This window comes from Carassius gibelio, chromosome B20 (assembly GCF_023724105.1).
Source record: "Carassius gibelio isolate Cgi1373 ecotype wild population from Czech Republic chromosome B20, carGib1.2-hapl.c, whole genome shotgun sequence".
NCBI classification, from domain to species: domain Eukaryota; kingdom Metazoa; phylum Chordata; class Actinopteri; order Cypriniformes; family Cyprinidae; genus Carassius; species Carassius gibelio.
Genome location: NC_068415.1, coordinates 5,192,914 through 5,214,535, shown reverse-complemented (window position 1 = coordinate 5,214,535; position 21,622 = coordinate 5,192,914). Strand labels below are relative to the sequence as shown.

The 21,622-nt window shown below is 36.7% G+C and overlaps 3 protein-coding genes across 3 annotated transcripts; 1 reads left to right on the top strand and 2 right to left on the bottom strand.

Moving 5' to 3' along the window:
- Positions 1-595: 595 nt before the first annotated feature.
- On the top strand, positions 596-8,677 carry LOC127983751 (protein lin-9 homolog). The gene is made up of 15 exons (XM_052586016.1): positions 596-712; positions 2,124-2,156; positions 2,281-2,372; positions 2,639-2,743; positions 2,856-2,986; positions 3,304-3,429; positions 3,538-3,695; positions 5,469-5,602; positions 5,716-5,841; positions 6,332-6,433; positions 6,514-6,594; positions 6,683-6,808; positions 6,964-7,146; positions 7,687-7,784; positions 7,926-8,677. The coding sequence occupies exons 1-15, from the start codon at positions 682-684 to the stop codon at positions 8,029-8,031; spliced, it is 1,632 nt and encodes a 543-aa protein (XP_052441976.1). The 5' UTR covers positions 596-681; the 3' UTR covers positions 8,032-8,677.
- Positions 8,678-8,686: 9 nt separating this feature from the next.
- On the bottom strand, positions 8,687-10,573 carry LOC127983752 (homeobox protein Mix.2). Its single transcript, XM_052586017.1, has 3 exons — positions 10,165-10,573; positions 9,858-10,066; positions 8,687-9,523 (listed from the first exon to the last, which is right to left on the bottom strand). Exons 1-3 carry the CDS (start codon positions 10,328-10,330, stop codon positions 8,864-8,866), a joined length of 1,035 nt encoding a protein of 344 aa, XP_052441977.1. The 5' UTR covers positions 10,331-10,573; the 3' UTR covers positions 8,687-8,863.
- A 5,608-nt stretch (positions 10,574-16,181) lies between these two features.
- zpax1 (zona pellucida protein AX 1) lies at positions 16,182-21,512 on the bottom strand. The gene is made up of 21 exons (XM_052586014.1): positions 21,354-21,512; positions 21,187-21,281; positions 20,997-21,095; positions 20,788-20,912; positions 20,574-20,714; positions 20,407-20,508; positions 20,172-20,336; positions 20,010-20,106; positions 19,550-19,767; positions 19,322-19,475; positions 19,005-19,213; positions 18,807-18,924; positions 18,491-18,690; positions 18,300-18,414; positions 18,040-18,209; positions 17,864-17,973; positions 17,625-17,755; positions 16,840-17,029; positions 16,572-16,710; positions 16,385-16,481; positions 16,182-16,303 (listed from the first exon to the last, which is right to left on the bottom strand). Exons 1-21 carry the CDS (start codon positions 21,374-21,376, stop codon positions 16,203-16,205), a joined length of 2,799 nt encoding a protein of 932 aa, XP_052441974.1. The 5' UTR covers positions 21,377-21,512; the 3' UTR covers positions 16,182-16,202.
- Between the last annotated feature and the right edge of the window lie 110 nt (positions 21,513-21,622).

Sequence of the window (21,622 nt, the reverse complement as noted above, 5' to 3'; positions counted from 1 at the left end):
AAAATGTATTATGGGTTTACCACATAAAAAAAAAAGTCAAACATAAAAGCTATGTCATGTTGGTGATATTTGCATTAAGTCTATTAGCAACAGTAATCTACTGTTGGAAGTCCCCCAGTAAAACTATGTTTACATCTGCAGGAACTATAATTAATTTTTATAAGTGTAGTTCTAGACTACCAGAAAAGCACATTGGTACTATGTTTTTACTGTGTATGTGTCTCTCTGACACTAACTGCATGCATTCATAGTTTACCTGTGGTTACTGTGATTTTGCAACAAACTATGCCAGTGCTTCTCAACATTTTTGACTTTAAACAAGTTCATAATGCATTTTGCAATTAAATAAAAAAAAAACTAGGTTTATTTAGTTAATTTAGTCATTTAAGTCATCCTGAGTCTCCCTAATGGGCCCCAGTCCCCTGGTTGAGAACCAGTGATTTTTCCTAATGTTTATACATGAGGAAACCTTTCAAACTTGTTTTAAAAGGATAATATAAAAAAGAAAGTGGCTAAAAATAAAAACACACATGATGAGTCCTAATGTATTTGCATACAATTTACAAGAAATCCAAAATGTGTTGTTAGTTTGAGCGCAGACTGGAGCGTTTGAACTGCCCTCTCCGTCCCACAATGCATCGCGGTACTCGGCCTTTGAAAAACCGGCGCGGCTAATTCAAGATGGCGGAGCTCGAGCAGCTGTTAGACGAGAGTGAGTAATAAAACGAACTCCTCATTAGAGCTTCTTAACTCTCTTCTCGAGCACGTGTACAGTTTTAAGGCACTTAATAACGCATGTTATTTGACATACATTTCAAGTGTTTTTCATTGTTGTGAGTGGTTTAAAACAGACGCAAAGTTATTAGCACTGAGGCTAACGAGCTAACAGTTAGCTTTCAGAAGCTACTACTATAAATAAATATCTCACCTGAGGAGGTTTTCGCCTCCCAATTTCTTTATAAAGCTTAATTTATGACCAGAAGTAATCTTGCGGTTGATAGTAGTAGTGTGGCGGTTATAATACGGTCAAAGTTAAACTTCACAGACATTTATAGGGTCGTAATTCGATGACAGCTGGTGGGTTTTGTTGTTCTTGTCAGTGTCAGTCTGTTTGTGCAGTAAAACACTCTCCTTATAATATATAAACACTTTCCATATGTTAACAGCACTCTTCATATGTTAAAAATACCCTCTCTATATTATGTAATACTGCTGTCTAGATTTCATCTAGTTCATCACAATAAATCTCAGTGGATTTTCCCCCCACTGTTATATATACGTTATGTGCTTTTGTTTTTGTTGCATTAGGATTGCGGAGGATGTAATTCCTCAGATATGCTGCTCGGTTGTTTCCATTGCTGTTACTTTATAATTATTACTGTTAATAGCTGCAACAATTGCCCAAATGCATTGTTTGCACAATGAACTAGAGCAGTGATAAAAGACATATTGTAATAAGTCAGTACTATAAGCAGCTTAAAAATGTTTCAGAGCTTCAAAAAACTTCTATTTGTCAAATACTTTTTAAAATTTATTTATAATGTCTACATCGACTATAACTTTTGTTTCATCCTTGCTCCTTGTTTTTTTTTCTTCTTCTTCTTTAATTTAAACTCTTTTTGATTTTCATTTTTAAGATTTTAAGTATTGAAGGGATATATAATATCTGATGATTCCTAAAGTGTGGTAGAGAAAAAGGCAACAAAGAAGACTTTTTAACCAGGTTAAGCAATAAAAATAAAAAAGGAGCAGCTTATGCTTACAAAAAGATTATTTGTGGTTTCTGAGTGAATCAGTTTAAGTGAAAAAATAATTATTAAATACATATATAATTTAAAGTTGCAATAGTATAATTGCCCAAAGCATAATTGACATTTTACCACTTTTATTATGGAATTAGGCTTCTTATACCTTTAGTACCTTTAGTGTCTTTGTGGAGTAATATGAATATGAACTTGATTTTGATGCTTTTGCCCAGGGTTTTATGCATAAATGTATGATTTGATATTTAAAATGTTACATTTTAGAGAAAAGACGTTTAATCGTAACTTTCTTTTGAAAATGTTATGTTTAGATGTATATCAAAGTTGTCAATTGTTCATCCATTGTTCTTTTATCTTCAGGCTCTTCAGCTAAAGCCCTTGTAAGTTTAAGAGGTAGGTCAGTCTACTGTTTGTGACAACCGCAACTATTGCGCTGTATAATGTGACAAGATATTGAGTTTTTACCTCACAGCCACAGCTTAGTAATTGTTGGCACTGCTGTTTTGCTTTTCTACAGAAGGAAGTTTGTCTAATACTCTAAATGAGAAGAACAATTTACCAAAATCTCAGACCACCAGGGGAAGGAGCAGTTACGTTTCTGTGGAAACGGTAAGTTGGCATTAATGCTTTATATTTGTTGTTGTAATGTTTGCTTAAATTGCAGTTTGCTTACAATTGAAGCAAAAGGTAGCGCCTTATTTAATAAGGGGGGGGACCTTTATACAGTGTGTGGATACTGTAAGTCAATTTAGCACAGCCTTGTTTTCATCTGCCTTTAATTCAACAGGGTGCCTACCTGACTATGGTAAGTTGTAGCACCTTTGCATTTTAATGTTTACTGATCATAAATACCTGCTGTCTGCTTTGTCCTTCAGCCAACAAGAAGCTCAAAGAGAAGTCGACTGTCATGTGAAGATGAGGAGCTACCTCGCGCCTCCAGATCTCCCAGGAGAAGCCAGAGGGTCACCACTGTGCCTCAGGTGAGAACAGTATACAGGATGTGCTTTTAAGGATACATTAACCTACTGACATAAAGATCAGTGATTTAGCATTTTTAATGACCAGCAAAATTTGAATATTTTCCTTTTTCAGAAACTTGCAAATGTCACAACACCAGACAAAAGGGCTTCACAGAAAATTGGACTGAGACTAAGAAACTTGCTCAAACTTCCCAAAGCACACAAATGGTGCATCTATGAGTGGTTCTATTCAAATATTGACAGGTATGTTCTGGTGTTCGGCAGACCTTCTATTTGCAGGCATTATTTGTAGATTTTGTGCTGTTAATAATCACATTCTTATTTTATTAATTTTGAGTATTATAAAGAGATAGTAGTGTCTGCCTTCCATAAATATGATACTGCATTTCCGTTATTAACAGATTATTAATATAATAAATAGACCCAGTAAATGGGCCTAAATGGTCTGCTTGACTGATTGCTAACTTGCATTGTGTATATATCAGCTTTATATTGGCGTATTGCTAGAACACTAATATTTTATGTTTTTGCCTTTCCAATTGTCTTTTTTTATGTTTTAGGCCTTTATTTGAAGGTGACAATGACTTTTGCCTGTGTCTGAAGGAGTCTTTTCCTAATCTAAAGACTAGAAAGTTGACCAGAGTTGAATGGGGAACAATCAGAAGACTTATGGGCAAACCTCGAAGGTTAATTGCCTGCTGACTTTCTACCTTATACAGTAATAAATGCCCATAACATGCAGTGCTGATATCTTTGATTTAGATGGTTGTACTTATGTGTCTCATGTTTTTCAGATGTTCCTCAGCATTCTTTGCTGAAGAACGAATGGCTCTCAAACAGAAGAGGCAGAAGATGCGTCTCCTGCAGCAGAGGAAAATCACAGATATGTCTCTATGCAAAGACCTGCCAGATGAGATACCTTTGCCCTTGGTCATTGGCACTAAAGTTACAGGTGAGGAGCCATTTGATATGACACAATCAGCAATGATGTGTAAGGAGCATTTTGAAATAGACTTTAGGCCTGGGTGATTATTCCGATTTTATAGATTAATTTAAATGTAATGTCTTGCCACGATTAAATTTTTTACAAATGGAGGAATCACGCTTTTTGAATAGAAACATTACCAGACGTTAGAAAAAAAAAAAGCTTTGACAATATGCCAGTGAAAACAGTAAAGAGAAAAGAATGATTCAACTGAAATGATGATTCATGGTGATTCATCACCAGAAATACCAGTATAATCGCAGGTGTGGAGGCGTTCCCTCTTTTCCTTGCTTTTCTTCACTTTTTAATGGCTTGTAAAAGTGGTGTGCGCATTTTACTTTCACTTTCAAATAGTGCCAATTCAGTATAAATCGATTGTCCATATTAAGTTTGTTAGAATTGTCCCTTTTTTTCCTCACTTTCTTTTGCTTTTAAATAGCTTAAAAGTGCCGTGCGCATTTTACTTTCACTTTTGAATTAGCGGCAGTTCGGTGTCAATTGCTTGAATGCAACAACACATTACAAAGTCAAACTCATTTTAGCCTATTTATAAAACATAGAACTTTTATTAACAAAACAAATAAAAATAGACCATGCTATAGGGCAGGCTATGCCTAATATAAAATAACAAATAACTTGCATAAAGTTTAAATAGGTATACTAAACTGGAAAAGGCTAATTAAACACGTATAATATATAACGAAATAAGTTACGTAGAATTTTTATTAGGAAAATGAATAGGAAAGCTTGGAGGCACGACAAACACCTTGATGTCAAATAAAATAAATAAATGACACAAAGTTTAAGTAAAGTAAAAATCAGCAAACAATGAGGAACCAATTAAATAATAAGAAACAAATGTAAAAAAAAAATCCTTCCAAAATCACCTTAGATAAACAGCAAAAGTCAACAAGCTTTTCAAAATCCAAAATATTGCTAAACATGCGCTTTTTCATATCGTTTCAAAACTAAATCATCCGCCATCGTCTTCTCTCACCACAATCTTCTTGTCAGTCAGCTCAACTCACTCTCCTCACTGGATAAATGAACTCTGATCTTTGATGATACTGTCGTTTGGCATGCTGCATTGAGCAGCCGTGTTAAGTTTTTAATTGTAGTGTCTCTTATTTTACTGAACTGAATTATTTTTATTAGTATACATTTTTTTTTAATGTGACTAAAAGAGATGCGAGCGCAACAGTCCAGCCCGTCCATGTTTACATAGAAAAATCACTGGCAAAGAAGCGCGAACGAATAAAAGAAAATTTATAACTAGTACCAGATATTTCAAGTTTGAGAAAGCATTTTCCTCATTATTTCTGAACATATATAAGACAAGTTTGAATAAGATGTAGTTCATGAATCTTTTCTGTAAATATATTTAACAAGTGATTTGTTTAACATTTGCACTTTGAAAAAAAATAGTTCACTAGAAGGTTATTAAAGAAATAGTTTAATCCTGTTGTAGTAAAAAAAAAAAAAAAAAAATCAAGAATCTGTAAAATGTTCTGAAAAAATTTAAATGTTTTGCCAAATTGCCCAGCTCTATACTTTTTATGTCTTCAGATTGTAAGTTTAGTAAAAATCAACTTGATCCAGGGATATTGAAGTTTTCTAGTTTTTTATTTAGTTTTTTTGCTTCTATAATCATATTTTGATCATCATTCTGGAAATTGAAATACTGAAAAGGTATGCTTTTTTGCTAAATAATAATTTTTTTTTTTAATCTTTAAACTGTAGCTCGTCTTAGGGGTGTCCATGATGGCCTGTTTACTGGTCAGATTGATGCAGTAGATACCAGTGCAGCAACGTATCGTGTGACCTTTGACAGAAGTGGGCTCGGCACACACACTGTTCCTGACTACGAAGTGCTCGTAAGAAAATTACTGTCTTAGCACAAAAGGCCATCATAATTTGAGTGGTTCTTTAAAATGGTAAAGTGTTATTTGATTTGAATGGCTAACACTCCCCACTGCTTTCTCTCCAGAGTAATGAGCCTCATGAGACGATGCCCATATCTGCTTTCGCTCAGAAACAGAGGCCACCTCGTTTTCAGAACTTTCTAACCCCACTCCGCGGGTCCTATTCTGGGTCAACTCAGTCCATCTTAATGGTAAAATCAGACTGTCAAATTGAATTTAATTGTTTTAAGTGTTTCGTTTTCCTGAACTGTTTCTGAGGTCTGTTCTGCTAGTGTTGGAGGCAACATAGACAAAACAAAGCTTAATACAAATAATAAACTGCAACTACGTGTGGTTTGTTCCAGCCACAAAGTGTTTCCTTTGGTGAATAATTGGGTGCCAAAAGGATGCAACCATTTCAAAAGCCATTTAGAAACCAAACACTTTTATTTTTGAAAGACCATTTTAAACATTTTACATAGTGTTGGGCCATTCATATATAAATTAGTGTTTGGTTTTAGGATATTGGTTTGTTTGCTTTTATGACATTTTTGATACTGTGGGTCACACTTCATATTTAGTGTAAAATATGGGTCGTAAAGCAAAACCAGTTGAGAACCAATGACATGAAAAATCATTAATTTAAATTACACCAAAATGTTTTGGAAAAATGATCTCAACCTCTGTTTGCTCTGTTCCCAGGATAATGACCCTCTGTTTAGTCAGTCCCCCTGGAGAAATAAACTGACAGGAACTGATGGAGAGACATTAGGTGGCTTTCCTGTCAAGTTTCTTGTGCAAGTGGTAAGAATTGTCACTACTAATGTTGTCTATTTACTTGAATTTCCACAGAGTTTCAATATTTCGTTTTGTTCTCCCGCTAGACACGCCTGTCCAAAATCCTCATGATTAAAAAAGAACACATAAAACATTTGAAGGAGATGAACACAGAAGCTGAGAAGCTGGTAAGTGTCTGACAGAAGATATGGTGGTGTTTCTATACACGTTAACTAAGTAGTATACCATGTAACTTCTTCCATTATTCCTCTGCAGAAGTCCTATTCCATACCGATCGGATTGGACTTGCAGAAGAGATATGCCACAACAGTACTGGACCTGGAACAGCTTAATAAAGACCTCAACAAAGTCCTTCATGAAGTACAGCAGTTTTGCTATGAGGTACGTATGTTTCTTTTACTCACCTCACCACATGACCAATCATGCTTTCCAGACCTTGGCTTCTGGTTTTCTTCACAAAATCCTGGACATAAAACATACATTTAAGTTCACTTTCACCCATTTTCCTTTCACTTTCACTGATCTTCTCTTTTCAGCTGGCTCCAGATCAGGGCATGCAGCCTGCAGATCAGCCCAGTGAGTTGCGACGACGCTGTGAAGAAGAGTCACAGGAAGTTGTGAGTCAGAGTAATGCATTGTCTGATGGAGAGCAACGTGTCCAGAGCTCCAGCCTCACCCAACTCATCTCTCGTCTCACGGCACTTCTTCTGCAGATCAGGGTACCAGATGGTTTTTTTACGTTATCTGAAGGAAGCATGCCTTATCACTATGATAGTTTTTCACCACAGAATGAAAAAATCAAAAACGTAATTGTGAAATTTTTTTTTCCTCCTGTATTTATATCTCTTTTTTTTATTCTGACTTTTCATCTCACATTGTTCCCTTCACTTTCCAAGAATTCTGTTTACATTCTGACACTTTTCTTTTGCCACAAAATAGAAAAGGTCATTTTTATTCACAATTCCGATTGTTCTTGTAATTCTGAGACAAATGTCCAAAATGTCCAAATTGTGATATCCATTGCCATTACCTTTTCTTTTCTTCTTTTTCTTCCATACTAAGAAGCATGTACATACAGACCATGAACTTGTGAGCCAAGACTTCAGTGATGAAGCATGATGAATACTAATCAATTAACATCTCCTTTGCTCAACTAAGTTTTTCCATTCAGCCCTGTCAAGCTCTTGTAAGAGCCACAATGTCATGAAAATCTACTTCACATTGAATTCTAATCTTATTTCTTTCCTTATTTATTGCAGTGTTTGGCTGAAGGGGGAGATTTGAATTCATTTGAATTCAAATCACTCACAGACTCTCTGAATGACATAAAGAGTTCAATAGATGACTCCAACCTGAGGTAATACTTATTGTTTTCATTTCTGTTGTTTTTGCTCCACTTATCTTAGATTGTCTGGTTTTATTACTGAATCTGAAAGTTCTAGTCACACAGTGCCTATACCATCTGTAAAAATCACCCACAATGATCTGTCTTCTGCAGTTGTTTTCAGGATAATGTGGAGATCCATGTAGCACACATACAGAGCGGGCTGAGCCAGCTGGGTAACCTCCATGCTTTCTCTGCCAACAACACCAACACAACGTGACTGAAATTAACTTGCACCCCTCCCAAGAAGATGTTCAACTAGATAGCAAAAAAAAAGTGGGAGTGTGAAGCTGTTTTGTAACTGTTCAATATCATTTCAGATGTTGCTCACACTCAATTAGATTAAGTTCCCCCTTAATTTTATTGGTGGTTTCCAACTAGGGTGTATTTCGAATGACACTCCGGTTTGGTGCAGTTTGTTTGACTGAAACCATTTTGTACAATTTTATTCCCTTTGTCTCTTTCTCAAAGTGTATAACTTTGATCGTCCTGAGAGATGAGGTACTGTTCTGTCTGTTTTAAACTGTTCTGTATGTTTTAAATATGTACATTGTAGATAACTGTACAGTTCACTCAAAATATATCAATAAATCAACCATATATAGGGGTAATGTGGACATTTTTTGACTTGCCAGATTTAGGTACTTTTGCAAAGCAACCAGTCTGTTTATACAAGTCCTATAATAGACAGCTGTGTGGAATGAAACAGTTTGTCTTGTCCTTACAAGAAGAAATAAATCACCCAAATGCCCCACTGGTGTATGTTTTAAATGCGGTAGTTTTCTGTGGGGTTGTTTTTTTTTTTAATTGTAAGTGTATGCATGACAGTCATTTGTAAATAAATTGATTTCTATTATCTTCATAAAGACTCAGAGTCTGTATTTTGAGGTTTTATTTAAAAAGAAAAAAATTAAGTGGCTTTTTTTTTTTTACACCCATATTTTGTCAGTCACACATAATAATATCTGAAATATACAATAAATATCTGATTTTAAAACCTTAAAACGTTCTTCAAAGCTTCAGATAAAGTCTGCAAGTGATAAATTGATACACTAAATAAACCCATTAAAGCCAGACATGGCCTCTATTTCCCAATCAGAGTCAGAGTCTGAGAACTCAACAGCTTCGCTTGCTCTAATGGGAGAGAAAGTTCCACAACTTCCCGAGTGGACTGGCATGTTTTGTACAGAACAGGTGACATGTTTAGGGGAAGATGAAGAAATCATGAAGTTATTCTGCGATGGGAGAGGTGGAATAACAACCTTCATCTCTGGCCCAATGGTCTTGTTCGGAGGGAAGTTATCATACTCCACCAAAAACTGCTTCATTGTAGACTTAACATGGCTGGTGCTCATAAACTGTCGGTGTCCCTTTGGATACTGCTGTGTGTAATTGCATGGCACCACAACACTCAGGTGATCGGTCTTGATCTGCTTCTCCTCGGTTCTGCTGAACATGCACGGAATCGTGGTTGGGTTGTACAGGTCACCTTTCATGGTGCAGAGCTTCTCATCAGAGGTGTTGATCAGCTGTTGACTGAAGTTGTCCCTCGTGTCAAACTTTGTCAGTCTCTGTGTCTCCAGGCCAGTGTGGTTCTGATGTGTCGTAAACTGGTTCATAAGGAGACTGTTGGTGGTCAGAACATTTCCACTGGTCTTATTCGGAACAGCCACCTGGCGCCGAGACTTGGCTCTTCGGTTCTGGAACCAGACCTGAATAAATTGACATCGGTTTAGAAAGCGGGTGCCATTTATAAATAAAACCACAGTGGCATACATTCAGACAACACCAGCAGTAGGGAAGACCAGGGCTAGAATTATCACACTTTTATGAAAACTGAAAGGTTGAACGGTTATTCCATTTTTCAAAACGCATTTCCTCAATATTTTTCTTGGAAAAAAAAAAATGCCCCTCTGAAAAAAATACTCGATTTCCCTGGCCAATAGCGTTTGAAAAAAACTTGCTCTGAGAAATAAATACAGCTAGCCTCGGAGTCATCTTTAACATTAGGCTAATCAGGACTTTTTCTGAGGAACATAATCTCACCTGAATTCTCGATTCTGGCAAACCGGTCAGAGCCTCAAGTTTCTCTCTTAAATAAATATCAGGGTATTTAGTGTCCAAGTAGACTTTCTCCAGGACGTCAATCTGCTGCTGCGTGAAGTTGGTGCGTTTTCTGCGGTGCGTGAACAAGCTCGCGCTGTCCGCTCTGGAGACGCCATGGAGGAACTTCATCCTGTCTTGAGTTGCGTAATCTGATGAGACAATGAGTTAAGAAGAGTGAAGTTAGACATATTGATTACTTAGTTACTCTCAACTGTATTTCAAGAAAGATTCCGGAGTAAACACCCACCTGTTGTGTGCATGTTAGGCCTCCTTTCCAAATCCGTGGTCGGAAACAGCTGGAATTGCTTTAAGTGTCCATCTCCAAGATTTCCGTGCACGACTGCCATTGTGAGATGTTTGTGAGTCGCACTGGTGTTCAGCTTGGAGTGATTTGAGTTACCTTCGAATGGCATTTTATATCCAGTGGGCCAGCCTTCCTTCAAAGGTGATCAAAGTGAACTGATAGGACGCAGGTGTGAATTTTTGACATTCGTGGCACATTAGCATCTGTAAAAGGTTCGTGTGTGAGTTTAATGGGATCTCCACCCGAATACACACGACTTGAAAAAACATGTACGTGTATTGTTGGGTTGAGATGTTTTCTTGATCAGCTCCTCGGATCAGTTTGCAGCCATGCACTTCCTGCAGACACAGCTCGTTTGAGCACAATATGTAGGAATGCATTAGATGATTGTAGTGGAAATTGTCACTGATGTAAATTGGTTAATATTCATATTATATATAGAGATGAAACATCATGAGCATTTCCAAAAAATATGGTTGTAGTGGGAAAAAAAATTACTACTACTTTGTGATTTCATTTTATTATCAGCAGAATTAAAGTAGTAAAATGTTGATAATTTAATTTATAGTTTATATAAATTCAATATATCAAGAGCATTTCCAACATAATATGTCTATATAAATTATGCCCCTTTACATAATTTGTGTTAAAAAAAAGTTACAAAATTATAAAAATAAGTAATTTAAAAATGTAGTAGCCTAAAAGTTTTATAATTGATATCATATTTTATGTACTAAATACATTCCATGATCTGTTCCAACGAAATATGAAAAAAAATATCGTTAAAATATCGTTTTCACACAAAAAAAATAAAAAATAATTATAATTATATATATATATATATATATATATATATATATATATATATATATATATATATTAGGGATGCTCATATTGACCGTTTAACCGTTAACCGAAAGTAAAAATTTTGACCGATTAATACTATCAGTTAAACGTTTTAAACGTTTTTTTTTTTTTTTAGGTTATTTTTGTTTAGTTTGCTGCATGGTTTAGAAAATAGAATAGCCTAGGCTACTATATAGCTTATTTATTAACTCACTCAACCACACCCGTGACACATGCCTGCAGATTTTTTTTTTCTGAGCAAGGGAAGCAAAATGAAGCGAGCGAAAAGAAGCACTGTGTGGGATTATTTTAACAGAAAGGGCGACGAAGTTACCTGTAATTTATGCGGCGCCGTATTAAAATACAGCAGTAGCACAAGTACGATGCAGTATACCATTTACGAAGCAAACACCCACAAGCTTCGAGTGATGAAGGGCAACAAACTCTGCCCTCCATGTTATCAGGGAGAAGATGCGATGCACGGCGATCTGAGGAGATAACGCACTGATTATCCAGAAGCAGATGTTGACATCTGCATGAGAGACGATCCTCCTTCTCTGGATATTAATCCTCTTGACTGGTGGAAAGCAAATGAAAGGCGCTTCCCGAAACTGGCCACTCTAGCGAGACGTTACCTGTGTATTCCCGAAACATCTGTCCCATTGGAGAGGGTGTTTTCTGCCGCGGGTCTAACTGTCAACAGGTTGCGCTCCAGACTGACCCCACATCACGTTGATATGTTGCTTTTTTACATAAAAATTAGACAAGGTTTTGAAGTAGGGCTGCTATTTTTATGTAACGAAAAATCTTAATCTAACGGGAAAAAATCCGGTTTGAAAGCTTCGTTCAAACGGATTCAGTGTTTTCTTTTTGTCAACTTAATTTGTTAATTATTTAAGTTAAAAATATATATATTTAGTGTAGGCCTATTTTGTATTTAATTTGTATTATTTTATTCTATTTTTTTCTCACTGTCAGAAATGCTGCAGGTGCGTGGAAATTTAAACGGAATCCAGGTTCTGTTGTTGATCTGTTCTGTATGCTGCTGTTTGCACTTTGCACGTTAAAATAAAACCTTTGATGAAAAAAAAACTGTTTGTATTTTTTTTAAAGGGTCACAGATACGCGTCAATTTTTTATTTTATTTAATGCCAATTCAATATTATAATCTTATCAGTTAACGGTTAATAATCGATTAACGAGCGGCGGTTGTCGGTTGGGAAAATTAATCGAAATGAGCATCCCTAATATATATATATATATATATAAAAATTCATGTTTTAAGATAAAAAAAATATTTCAAGGGTATGATGAAAAAAAAGTTAGCAAATTAAATATAAAAGTGAGTGTCATATATCATATAAGGGATATAAAAGTCTCCATAGTCAAAGAAACAACTTATAGAGAGATTTTTTTTTAACATTGAATGATTGTTTTGAATAAAATGAAACAAGCATATGTTATAGATAAAAACCTGTAAGGTTCATGTAAAGACTAAAGATGTAACCGGATAGGTTTTCTTGACAGACTATACATTCAGAATCTAAATAGTCTGTTTGTGTTTGTCCCATCTGCAGTTTTCACTCTAAGCCTTGTGAAATGACATTTTGCTCCACTGAACACTTGTGTGAGGCTCAAATGACTATAAACTAAACTGAAGAAAACACATTTTGCAGCACTTTTGCAATAATGATAATGCATGCTCTCCTTTAATCCTCTTTTGTTGTTTTAAAAGCCTCCACTACGAACAATTTTAACTTTGATCAGATCGAAGACCACAATGATTAACTCAGCTATTCACAAAAATCACCATCTGGAAACATCAAACATAAGGCCGTGTCTTTTGATGGAGCCAACCGTAGCAGCTAATGATCAGCCGTTAACACATCGGCTGCCATCTATGATAGACAAAGCTTTCTCACCTCCAAAATACAGCAACAGACAGAGGGATTAGGGACATTTAGCTAATGTCACAAAGTTGTTGATATCATTTGTCTAGACATTTGTCTAGAGTTTTTCCTTTTCTGTTTCTTTTTAGAAAATGTAAAAATATCTAAATAGACAAACATTAAAAAGCTGGAAGAATTTTAAGATATTTTTAAAGTTTGTTTTCTGTTTAATAATTTATGTCCTTAAAAACAACACTTTTTTTGTTTTGTTAATTTTTGTTTTATATTTAAATTAATGTAATGCTATATTGCAAACCCAAAAACATTTTTTTTTTTACTGCATGAGATAAATGTTCTGTCGTTATAAATGTTCTTATGTTATATTTGAATCTTTGAACAATACTTGAGATAAATTCCATGCAAGTGCAGCCATTCTTGACCAGTAATATCCAACTTTGTTTTGGAGCATTTAATCAAACCTCTGCGATCTTTGGTTAATATTGTGAATAATTCCATATGCAAAAGTAGATTGTGGACTATGTTGCATTGCATTTATATTAATATACCACAACCACTGCACAACAATATAAAACATGAACATGTAACAGGCCAATTACTGTGCAGACAGCATAAAATGGTAAAAAGAAAGAAAAAAAAGCACCAAAGTATTACTCAAGTCCCACAAAGGATCCAATATCAGGATTTGTCATCCTGTGATTATGTATATATATTTCCAAACCCTCACATTGAAGAAAAAAAAAATGCAGCACTTGTTTACACTCTAAAATGTAGCACAACATGTTTGTCAGGAACATATTTTAGATATGAATATCCCAGCATGTTTCACTACAAATATATAATCAATATTCAGTATGTTGTTTTAAAACCCAAAAAGAAGAAAACCCTTCATCAATGTGAATGCTCAAGCATGCGGCGATTACTGCAGATGTTATCAGAGGTGTGTCTGAAAGGAGGGGGTTTTATTCAGCTCTGACAAATGACTTCCTTTGCTTTTATCCCCTTATAATGTCTCTTCAGACAAGCTTTTCTGTTCCAATCTGCATTGCTACTGCATTTAAAACTTAACAACAAATCAAGAAATATGAGCTGATCCACAAACATTTATCATTTTGTGAGAGAACTGCAATTGTTGAGTGTTTGATATCGGCCAATAAAATATTCACACCAAATATCAATCACTTCTTTTGATCTTGGTCTTTCCTGCATTTTTCTCAAATCAGTGCATGTTTCAAGACTTGTTTGAAAAGTTAAGCAAGATCATTTTATACAATAAACAAAGATATATACAGCACCCAAAAATTAAATGGTACATTATGTGGAAGAGGAAGTAGAAGTGTGACTGTCATAAGTCTGGCACCAAAGGCCACATTTCACCAAGGATAAGTGCCAAAGTGTGAAGATCTCCACCCCCAACACACATAAGGTGCACAGTTGAAATTATCATTTTAAAGCCTCTCCAAAACCCTAGTTTTACCTTATTTTTTAATTATTCCCTTTTGCATTAACTATAACAGGAAAACTCACAAATATAGTGAAACCTCTGGTCTATGTTAATATAAAAAATGTTGCATGAAAAAAAAAAGTTTAGGTAAAACACTGCAGCAAAACTCACATATTATAGTTTGCTTCCATAGAGGGAAAATGCATGGTTACTGCTTGCTAGTTGAGTTGTAATAATAAAAAATAAATACAATTCAAATTAAATAAATACTACTGCTCTAAAATGTAGGTAAGGTTTATTTAATATTTAAATTCTAACCTTTGAAAAATTTACTCTTTTACCACTCAGGGCTGAATATAAGTACCTCAGGTTTTTTTTTTAGAAAATTTTAAAAAGGTACCATCACAGTGACCACTTTTGTACCTTTTTTCTGAGAAGGTTTGATAGAAGTCTCATGCTGACCAAGGCTGCATTTATTTAATCATACAATATGGTAAAAAGTAATATTGTGAAATATACTTACAATTTAAAATTATATATGCGGAGAAACTTTGTATGTTGAAATCATTAGAGGTGCTTAATGTCAAAACGGTTGAACTTTCAAAAAAAAAAAAAAAAAAAAAAAACAATAAACGGTCACTCATTTTCACAGAATTCCGCATCCTTGCTGAAAAGTATTAATGTCTTAAAAAAAAGGAATAAAGTAGGCTACACAGTTTTATGGTTACCCACTTTTTGTTTTAAATGCTTTATCACTCCTTACACAAGTCACTGCTGCTTTTCCAAGCCACCCTTTGATTAACGGCCACTAAAACATATAAGTTTTTTGAAATATTTTAAGAGCAGGACTGAATTTTATGAAGCAGAGCTGTGCTAATCAGTTCGAGAGCATCTAGAGGACCAAACAGGTACAAACTGCAATTTATGTATTGCACTAACATGACATGTTCCTGTGTTTTGATAAAGTACAATTTTATCCCTACCGCAGCTTTAAATCCAAAATAACCAAATACAGGAACACTACAAATAGGGTCAGAATTTCATACCATCAGTATGGAATTAATTTTGACTGGGATTTAATGGTTTGAGAATTGGATAACTTTGTGAACCATATACACATTTATTTGCAGTTGTGAAAGTTTGCCAGTTTACAGGGTTTAACGTGACCAGATTAAGACATAAAAAAAAAAAAAAAAAACTTCAGGTCATTACCAACAACCACAGACCAAGAAGCATGTCCCAGCCAGGTTCATCACTTGTAGTCTGTGTGGTTTACAGCGCATTTCTTTCAGTTGTCCTTGTATATTTCAAACTGGTCTTAATTTCCCATTTTGCCCCTACTGGGGGGGGGGGGTTGTAGCACATTGAATTTACATGATAAGTACATGAGTCAAACAACTTAATCATAAGTTGATAAATCAACATGCAATAAGCCATATTATAATAACCTCCACATGCCCGAGTCAATGTTACTATAGGAAGGGTTTTATGGCAACTAATGTGCAAAGGGTTGACCAAAAAAAAAAAAAAAAAAAAAAAAACCTCAAAGCGCACACCATTTGTTGGACCCAAGTGTAAATTCTAAAGCCAAAACCACTGACCTTAAGCAGAGGCTGCATATCTGTACTCTAGCTCAAGAATTAGAGGCAGAGACTAGTAGGCCTACTAAAGATGCTCCCTTGGTTAAACCAATTAGTCTAACACTAGAAATGTCTAGATTACGTCAGGCTAAAAGGTGACAAATTGGAGGACATGCAAAGAAAAGCTTTTTGAACAAGATTTTATTAAGACTGAGAACCAGAAACCAGATCAGTGCTTGAAAGCACTATTTTTCCTGATGACAGCGGTGTTCCCAGGGATTGGACATTAGTCGCTGCTCTTCGTACTTATGTGAACAGAGGGGAGAGGAGAAATTATAATCTGTGCAAGATAATGATTAAACGGTAGGGAACATAAGCGGCCATACCTTTCTTTCCATCTGAAGACAAGGGAGAAGGACATTTTCTCTTGCAGATGCCATCGCTCTCAGAGTCACAAAGCACAGCATCACAGTGTACAAAAATCTGAGGAGAGTAGTAGTCAGTGATGCAGCCCAAACACACACAAATCATGTCTCAGAGGAAAAAAAAAAAAAAAAAAAAAAAAAAATTTACCTGATCCTGAAATACAACATCATTCAGTACAAAAGTAAACATCTGGATTTCAAAGCGCTTCAAATGAGACGGGTTTGGAACGCTGTTAGGAATGATATCGTGGAAAACGGTCTCGTAATGGTCAGCCTGATTCACACAGCTGTTGAGAGACAAGTTGGACTTCAAATATAGCTCGAGGTAGAACTGGTCAGTAGAAACTTAAGAGGTGAGGCTTAAGGTCAAAGAGCTAAAAAAAAAAAAAAAAAAAAAAAAAAAAAAAAAAATTTACCCATCTACAATCAAGTCCCATCTTGGAGTAGAGTTCCGATCTTCTTTCATAGTAGTCCAACAGTTCTCCAAGACTATCTCTATCTGAGGATCAGTGGACTGAAGCAGTGCCACCTCAAAGAACAGAGGACTTCTTAAGTACTGTACAACTGGGTAGTCTTCCTTTACATAGAAGTTACTATAAGAGCCATCTGGGAGGAGAGAAAGTAAAAGTTAGTTCGAGAGAGCATATTTATCTTGGGTAATCTGATCACAAGTGATCAAAGTAGAACTCTAAAAATCAAACCACCAGTCAAGTAGCATTGTGGACAGTCTTGTATTACTTCCTGACAATAGCAATCTAGTTATGAACAATAAGAGGGTTTTGATGTTGTGCAAAGGCTGCGGCTTCAGGGTTTGTAGATTCTCACATTTCTATGGTATACTGAAGAACAGTTTACAACTACGGCTTTCATTGGCCAGTCAACTTACAGGATTGACCCTTTTTCTTCATAACCTTGGGAATTCGCTCTGGCATGCTCAATATTAGCTTCTGGGCCAAATAGTGACTGACAGTGAACCATTGTGTTAATTCTTGGAATTGATAAATGTGGGCTTCTGCTTGTGGGCACTTGCCTTTTGAGGACTGACCACAGGATCTCAATGGGATTGAGATACAGAGAGTTGCCTGGCCACCGATCCAAAATTTCAATATAGTGATCTTTGAGCCACTTCACTCTCTGGCTTTGTGACACGGTGCTCAATCATTTTTTTATTTTAATTCATTTTGTGACAGCATTAACATACCCCGAGCAAGCCTCAGTACAACTTGCATTTCTCCAAAACCAGTCTCTGTCAAGGGTTCATTTTCTTGTGGCTTTGTGGAGAAAGCAACCGTCTGTGTATCATTTAGGGTATAAAAGCAGGACATGGTCACCCTAAAGAGAAAGAATGGGTGCGGTTTAAAATTAAAAAAAAAAAAAAAAAAAAAAAAAAAAAAAATGCATTAGCAGGCATGATACGAACTACAAAAGACTCCAGCTCACCGATACTCTGGATCAAGAGGAATAATGGGTACTTTTTTATTCTGCTGGTGAACTTGCAGCCCATTACCCAGAGTGATTTCATTTTGATACATCACAACGCCATCATAGAACTGAAAGAGAGACAAGTATAAGATGGTGAGAATTTAGTACGAGTACAACCAAAACAGTCACCTTACCCTTCTAGTGGTTCCACAGCTGTTTGCTTCAAAAGAGAAGTAGGCAAAGCGATCGTTGCTGAACTTGGGTTTACATGAATGATCCGTCAGGGTAAGTTGACGAGGGTCAAGCTGGGGTACGGATTCTACCTTCACTGCAAGGGCTGACATTGTGCCATTGCTAAAGCACTCTGGAAAGACGCCAAAACCATTACATCTCTAGGCCGAATGCCAAGGCCTGTTAAAAGCATTAATAAACCTGAAACCATGCAAGAACATACCAGTCATAGTCATGGGAAAGTTGCAAGCCAGGGAGAAGTCACTTAGTGTCCACTTGTTAATGGGCTCCCAGAGTAACAGATCAAGCCGAGCCCTCAAGGATGAAGGGTACATCAGCTGGAAAGACAGACAATTACAGCAATATCCATTTAAAAAAAAAAAAAAAAACCCCCAGCCACCCCCCACAACACACCTCAAACATAACGTCAGTTGAGAGGAAAGGCACAGCCAAGCTCATATGAGTAGCATTCTCCTTTAGATCATACTCTGCTCCCCGGTCTGGTGTCAGGTCACGCACACCCATCATGATATTAAAATTTTTGCCCATATTTCCAAATGTAATTAGGATGTAGAAATTCTCTTCGTCACAAGTTCCACTCACAGTTGGGAGGACTGAAATGGGGGAAAGGAGCAATTAACAAACTACATTAAACCCCTTGGGTATCCTTTTTTTTAATTTTAAAAGATAAATGAAAAGGGACATCCAGATAACCAGTATCAGCACTTACTAATATCTTGAAGGTTTACATCAACCGATAATGTGTGGGAGAATGGCATGTATTCAGGCAGGATCATAAAACCAAAGGTGACATGAAGAGTATAAACCGTAACGGTCACGTCAGCTTGCTAAAGAAAAAAAAAAAAACCCTTAGACATGGCAAACCAGTCACTAAAAAAAACAAAACAAAAACCCATTAGATACTCACAGTGCTCACAACAACACTGTCAGAGAAGTCAACTTTGAGTCTAAACGCCTTGGAGCCATTTTGAAAGGGTTGTTCCTGTATGTTGATGCCCCTTGCATTGGCCTCTGCAACAGTAAGGACTCCAGTGGAAAAGGTGAGGTTCACCAACTCAGTGTCATAGAGGAAAGGACCCAGGAGTACGTCAAACATCCGTTGGTCTGCATCAGTGACTATAGGTGAAAAGAGAAATTATCCATATGCACCCGTGATCAGAAAACACCTTCCCTTTGTCCATATAAGGTTTAAAAAAAATAAACTACAGCAGCCCCAACACTCACAGTCAACAAAGTGTGGTGGGCTAGGCATAAAAGGAGTCTTTATGGGGAAGAGGACTTTGTATCTTGTAGCATCCATTCCTCCCTCACTCCACAGTAACTCCAGCATTGGCTCAATGTTGTATGTGATATGGTACTGGTTATTTACAGCATGACTCTACAACAGAGGTTAACCATTAGAGTAAAAGCACAAGTGTTGCCAAATTAAGGGAAAAAAGAAAAGCCCCAAACCTTGTAGTAGCCATCTGGTCCACCCATTGGTAACTTCATTATGATTTGATCGTCTACTATGGTCAAAACATAGCCTCTAGCGTTCATTTGCACCGAATCTATCTGCTTTCCATCTATTCCCATGAACATCCCAAGGAGACTGATTTCAAGGGAACGCATTAGTGGATTAACCCGGGGGAAGTTCCAGGTGATCATCTCATCCGTAAAAGAAACACCGCCTGTATGAGAAGCAACAGATCAGGGTTCTTCCATCATGGTCTTTGAGATCCACTTACCCGCAGAGTTAAGCTCCAACACACCCAACTGCGATTTTAAAAGTGAACCCAAAAAGACCTTTAGAAGTTAAATCGGAGACTTAGTTTAAAAGGAAATGCTTTTTGGAAAAAGTTGCTCTCTGAGACAAGGAATGAATAACCCTGGAAATACTGGGTCAAATGCTATTGGGATTAGGGTCACGTACCAGTCGGACATGCAGCAACAGTGTCCAACATGGTTACAGACCACTGTTTCTTGAAGTAGGTGGTCACCCTGAAGATCCTCATTGGCACGCCATTCACCTGTTACAGCAGAATCAACATTGGCTCAGGAAAACTAAGAGCAGCACCACATTTCCAATACTTACATTTTCCGAATAGGTCTCAGGCATGTCATAGCCACTTCGTAGCACCAATCTAGACCTGGTTGTTGTTATACCATATCCGGTCCTCAGGGCATCCTCCAACAACATGGCTTTCTGATTAGGCGTGAAAAACACCATCCTCCAGATGTTGTATGTAGAGGTAATGGCCTGGAAGACAGCAGGCAGAGTACGTTTGAGCAAGCAGCATATGCCACAAAACAAATCTAAACCGCTGTACCTCAGGAACAGTACTGGTCCACTGGTAATCCGACTTTGGTGATCGGGGCATAGGCCGTCTACGCAAAGCTGTAATTTCTTCTGGCAATCGGTTAACAGAAACCTAGGAGAAACCATTGTTAATATACCTTAAAGACTACTATTGCTTGATGTGTAGCACAAGTTTACCTCCATAAAATTCTGAGTGCAAAGGACTTCACGGGGGGCCCATTGGTCGTAGCTACAAGTCTTCTCCACCTCAAAGACATCAGGTTCCCCCTTGACACCATGCACCCGGACGCGCATGGCAATATCAAACTCGCTATCATCCTGAATGCAGAAAGAGCTACTGAAGTAAAATATGTAGGATACAACAACTCTTCAGGGGGAAAGAGCTAGTTACCTCGCTTGCTGAAAAACAGTTGAGGAGCGAAGCAAAGACTTTGTAGTTACCCCAAGGATCAGAGTCTATACTAAAACCACATTTGGCAGCTAAGCTTGGTGTTAAAGATTCAATGTGGGAGACATCTGAAGAGGAAGAGAGGTATGGTTGTGACAAATGTAGATTACAATCATCTTTCTTGGCAATATAACCATTTGCAGATGACTTACTACTGAGAGCATCAAATTCTACTTCATTTCCAAGAGTTAGAGACTTATCTACGGTTAGCCTCATATAACTCCCCAGACAATCAGTTGTCAGGCCAGTTTCTGAAAGATGGTTTAAACAAAATCAAAAAGTGTTAGGATAGCAAGTGTGACCAACTGTACCCAAACAAGCACACGCACACATAAAACATACGTTGGTTAAAACTATGCACTGGCACCACATTGAAATTCTGTGTAGACAGGACATTGGAAGTCTTCTGTGCCAAAACCATCAACAGCCAAAAAGTACTGAAAGAGAGAGGAAAAAAAATTAGAACATAAACTGCAACAAAACATTGGCAACACAGAAACTTAACTTACAAAATCCCAAACAACCATGTCATCTTTGCTCAAAAACAGGGCTCTCTGGTCTCAGGTGGTTAAGATCTACAGAAACCACCACAATTTAAATCCTAGAGCAAGAGCTCATTTAAAGCGAATGAAGCTCTCTGAAAGGAAATGTACAAATCAGCTAACTCTTGTGCACAGGTGATGCTTCTTATCAACTAAAGACCAGGTGACACGCGTTAACTATTATGCTGCAATATTCACAGGAATTTTTCACACATTATTGAGTGAAAGCTAAGCTC

Bases quoted from the DNA above. Each gene is read 5' to 3' on its own strand.
- LOC127983751 (XM_052586016.1), top strand. From the start codon at position 682: ATGGCGGAGCTCGAGCAGCTGTTAGACGAGA. The intron at 2,373-2,638 runs GTAAGTTGGCAT...TTTGTCCTTCAG, and splicing joins GTTACGTTTCTGTGGAAACG to CCAACAAGAAGCTCAAAGAG. The intron at 3,430-3,537 runs GTTAATTGCCTG...CATGTTTTTCAG, and splicing joins CTTATGGGCAAACCTCGAAG to ATGTTCCTCAGCATTCTTTG.
- LOC127983752 (XM_052586017.1), bottom strand. From the start codon at position 10,330: ATGCCATTCGAAGGTAACTCAAATCACTCCAAGCTGAACACCAGTGCG. The intron at 10,067-10,164 runs GTGGGTGTTTAC...TTGTCTCATCAG, and splicing joins GCCTAACATGCACACAACAG to ATTACGCAACTCAAGACAGG. The intron at 9,524-9,857 runs GTGAGATTATGT...CAATTTATTCAG, and splicing joins TGCCAGAATCGAGAATTCAG to GTCTGGTTCCAGAACCGAAG.
- zpax1 (XM_052586014.1), bottom strand. From the start codon at position 21,376: ATGACATGGTTGTTTGGGATTTT. The intron at 18,691-18,806 runs GTAAGTGCTGAT...CCCCCATTTCAG, and splicing joins TGTAAACCTTCAAGATATTA to TCCTCCCAACTGTGAGTGGA. The intron at 18,210-18,299 runs GTATGTTCTTGC...GCGTCTTTCCAG, and splicing joins CTTTCCCATGACTATGACTG to AGTGCTTTAGCAATGGCACA.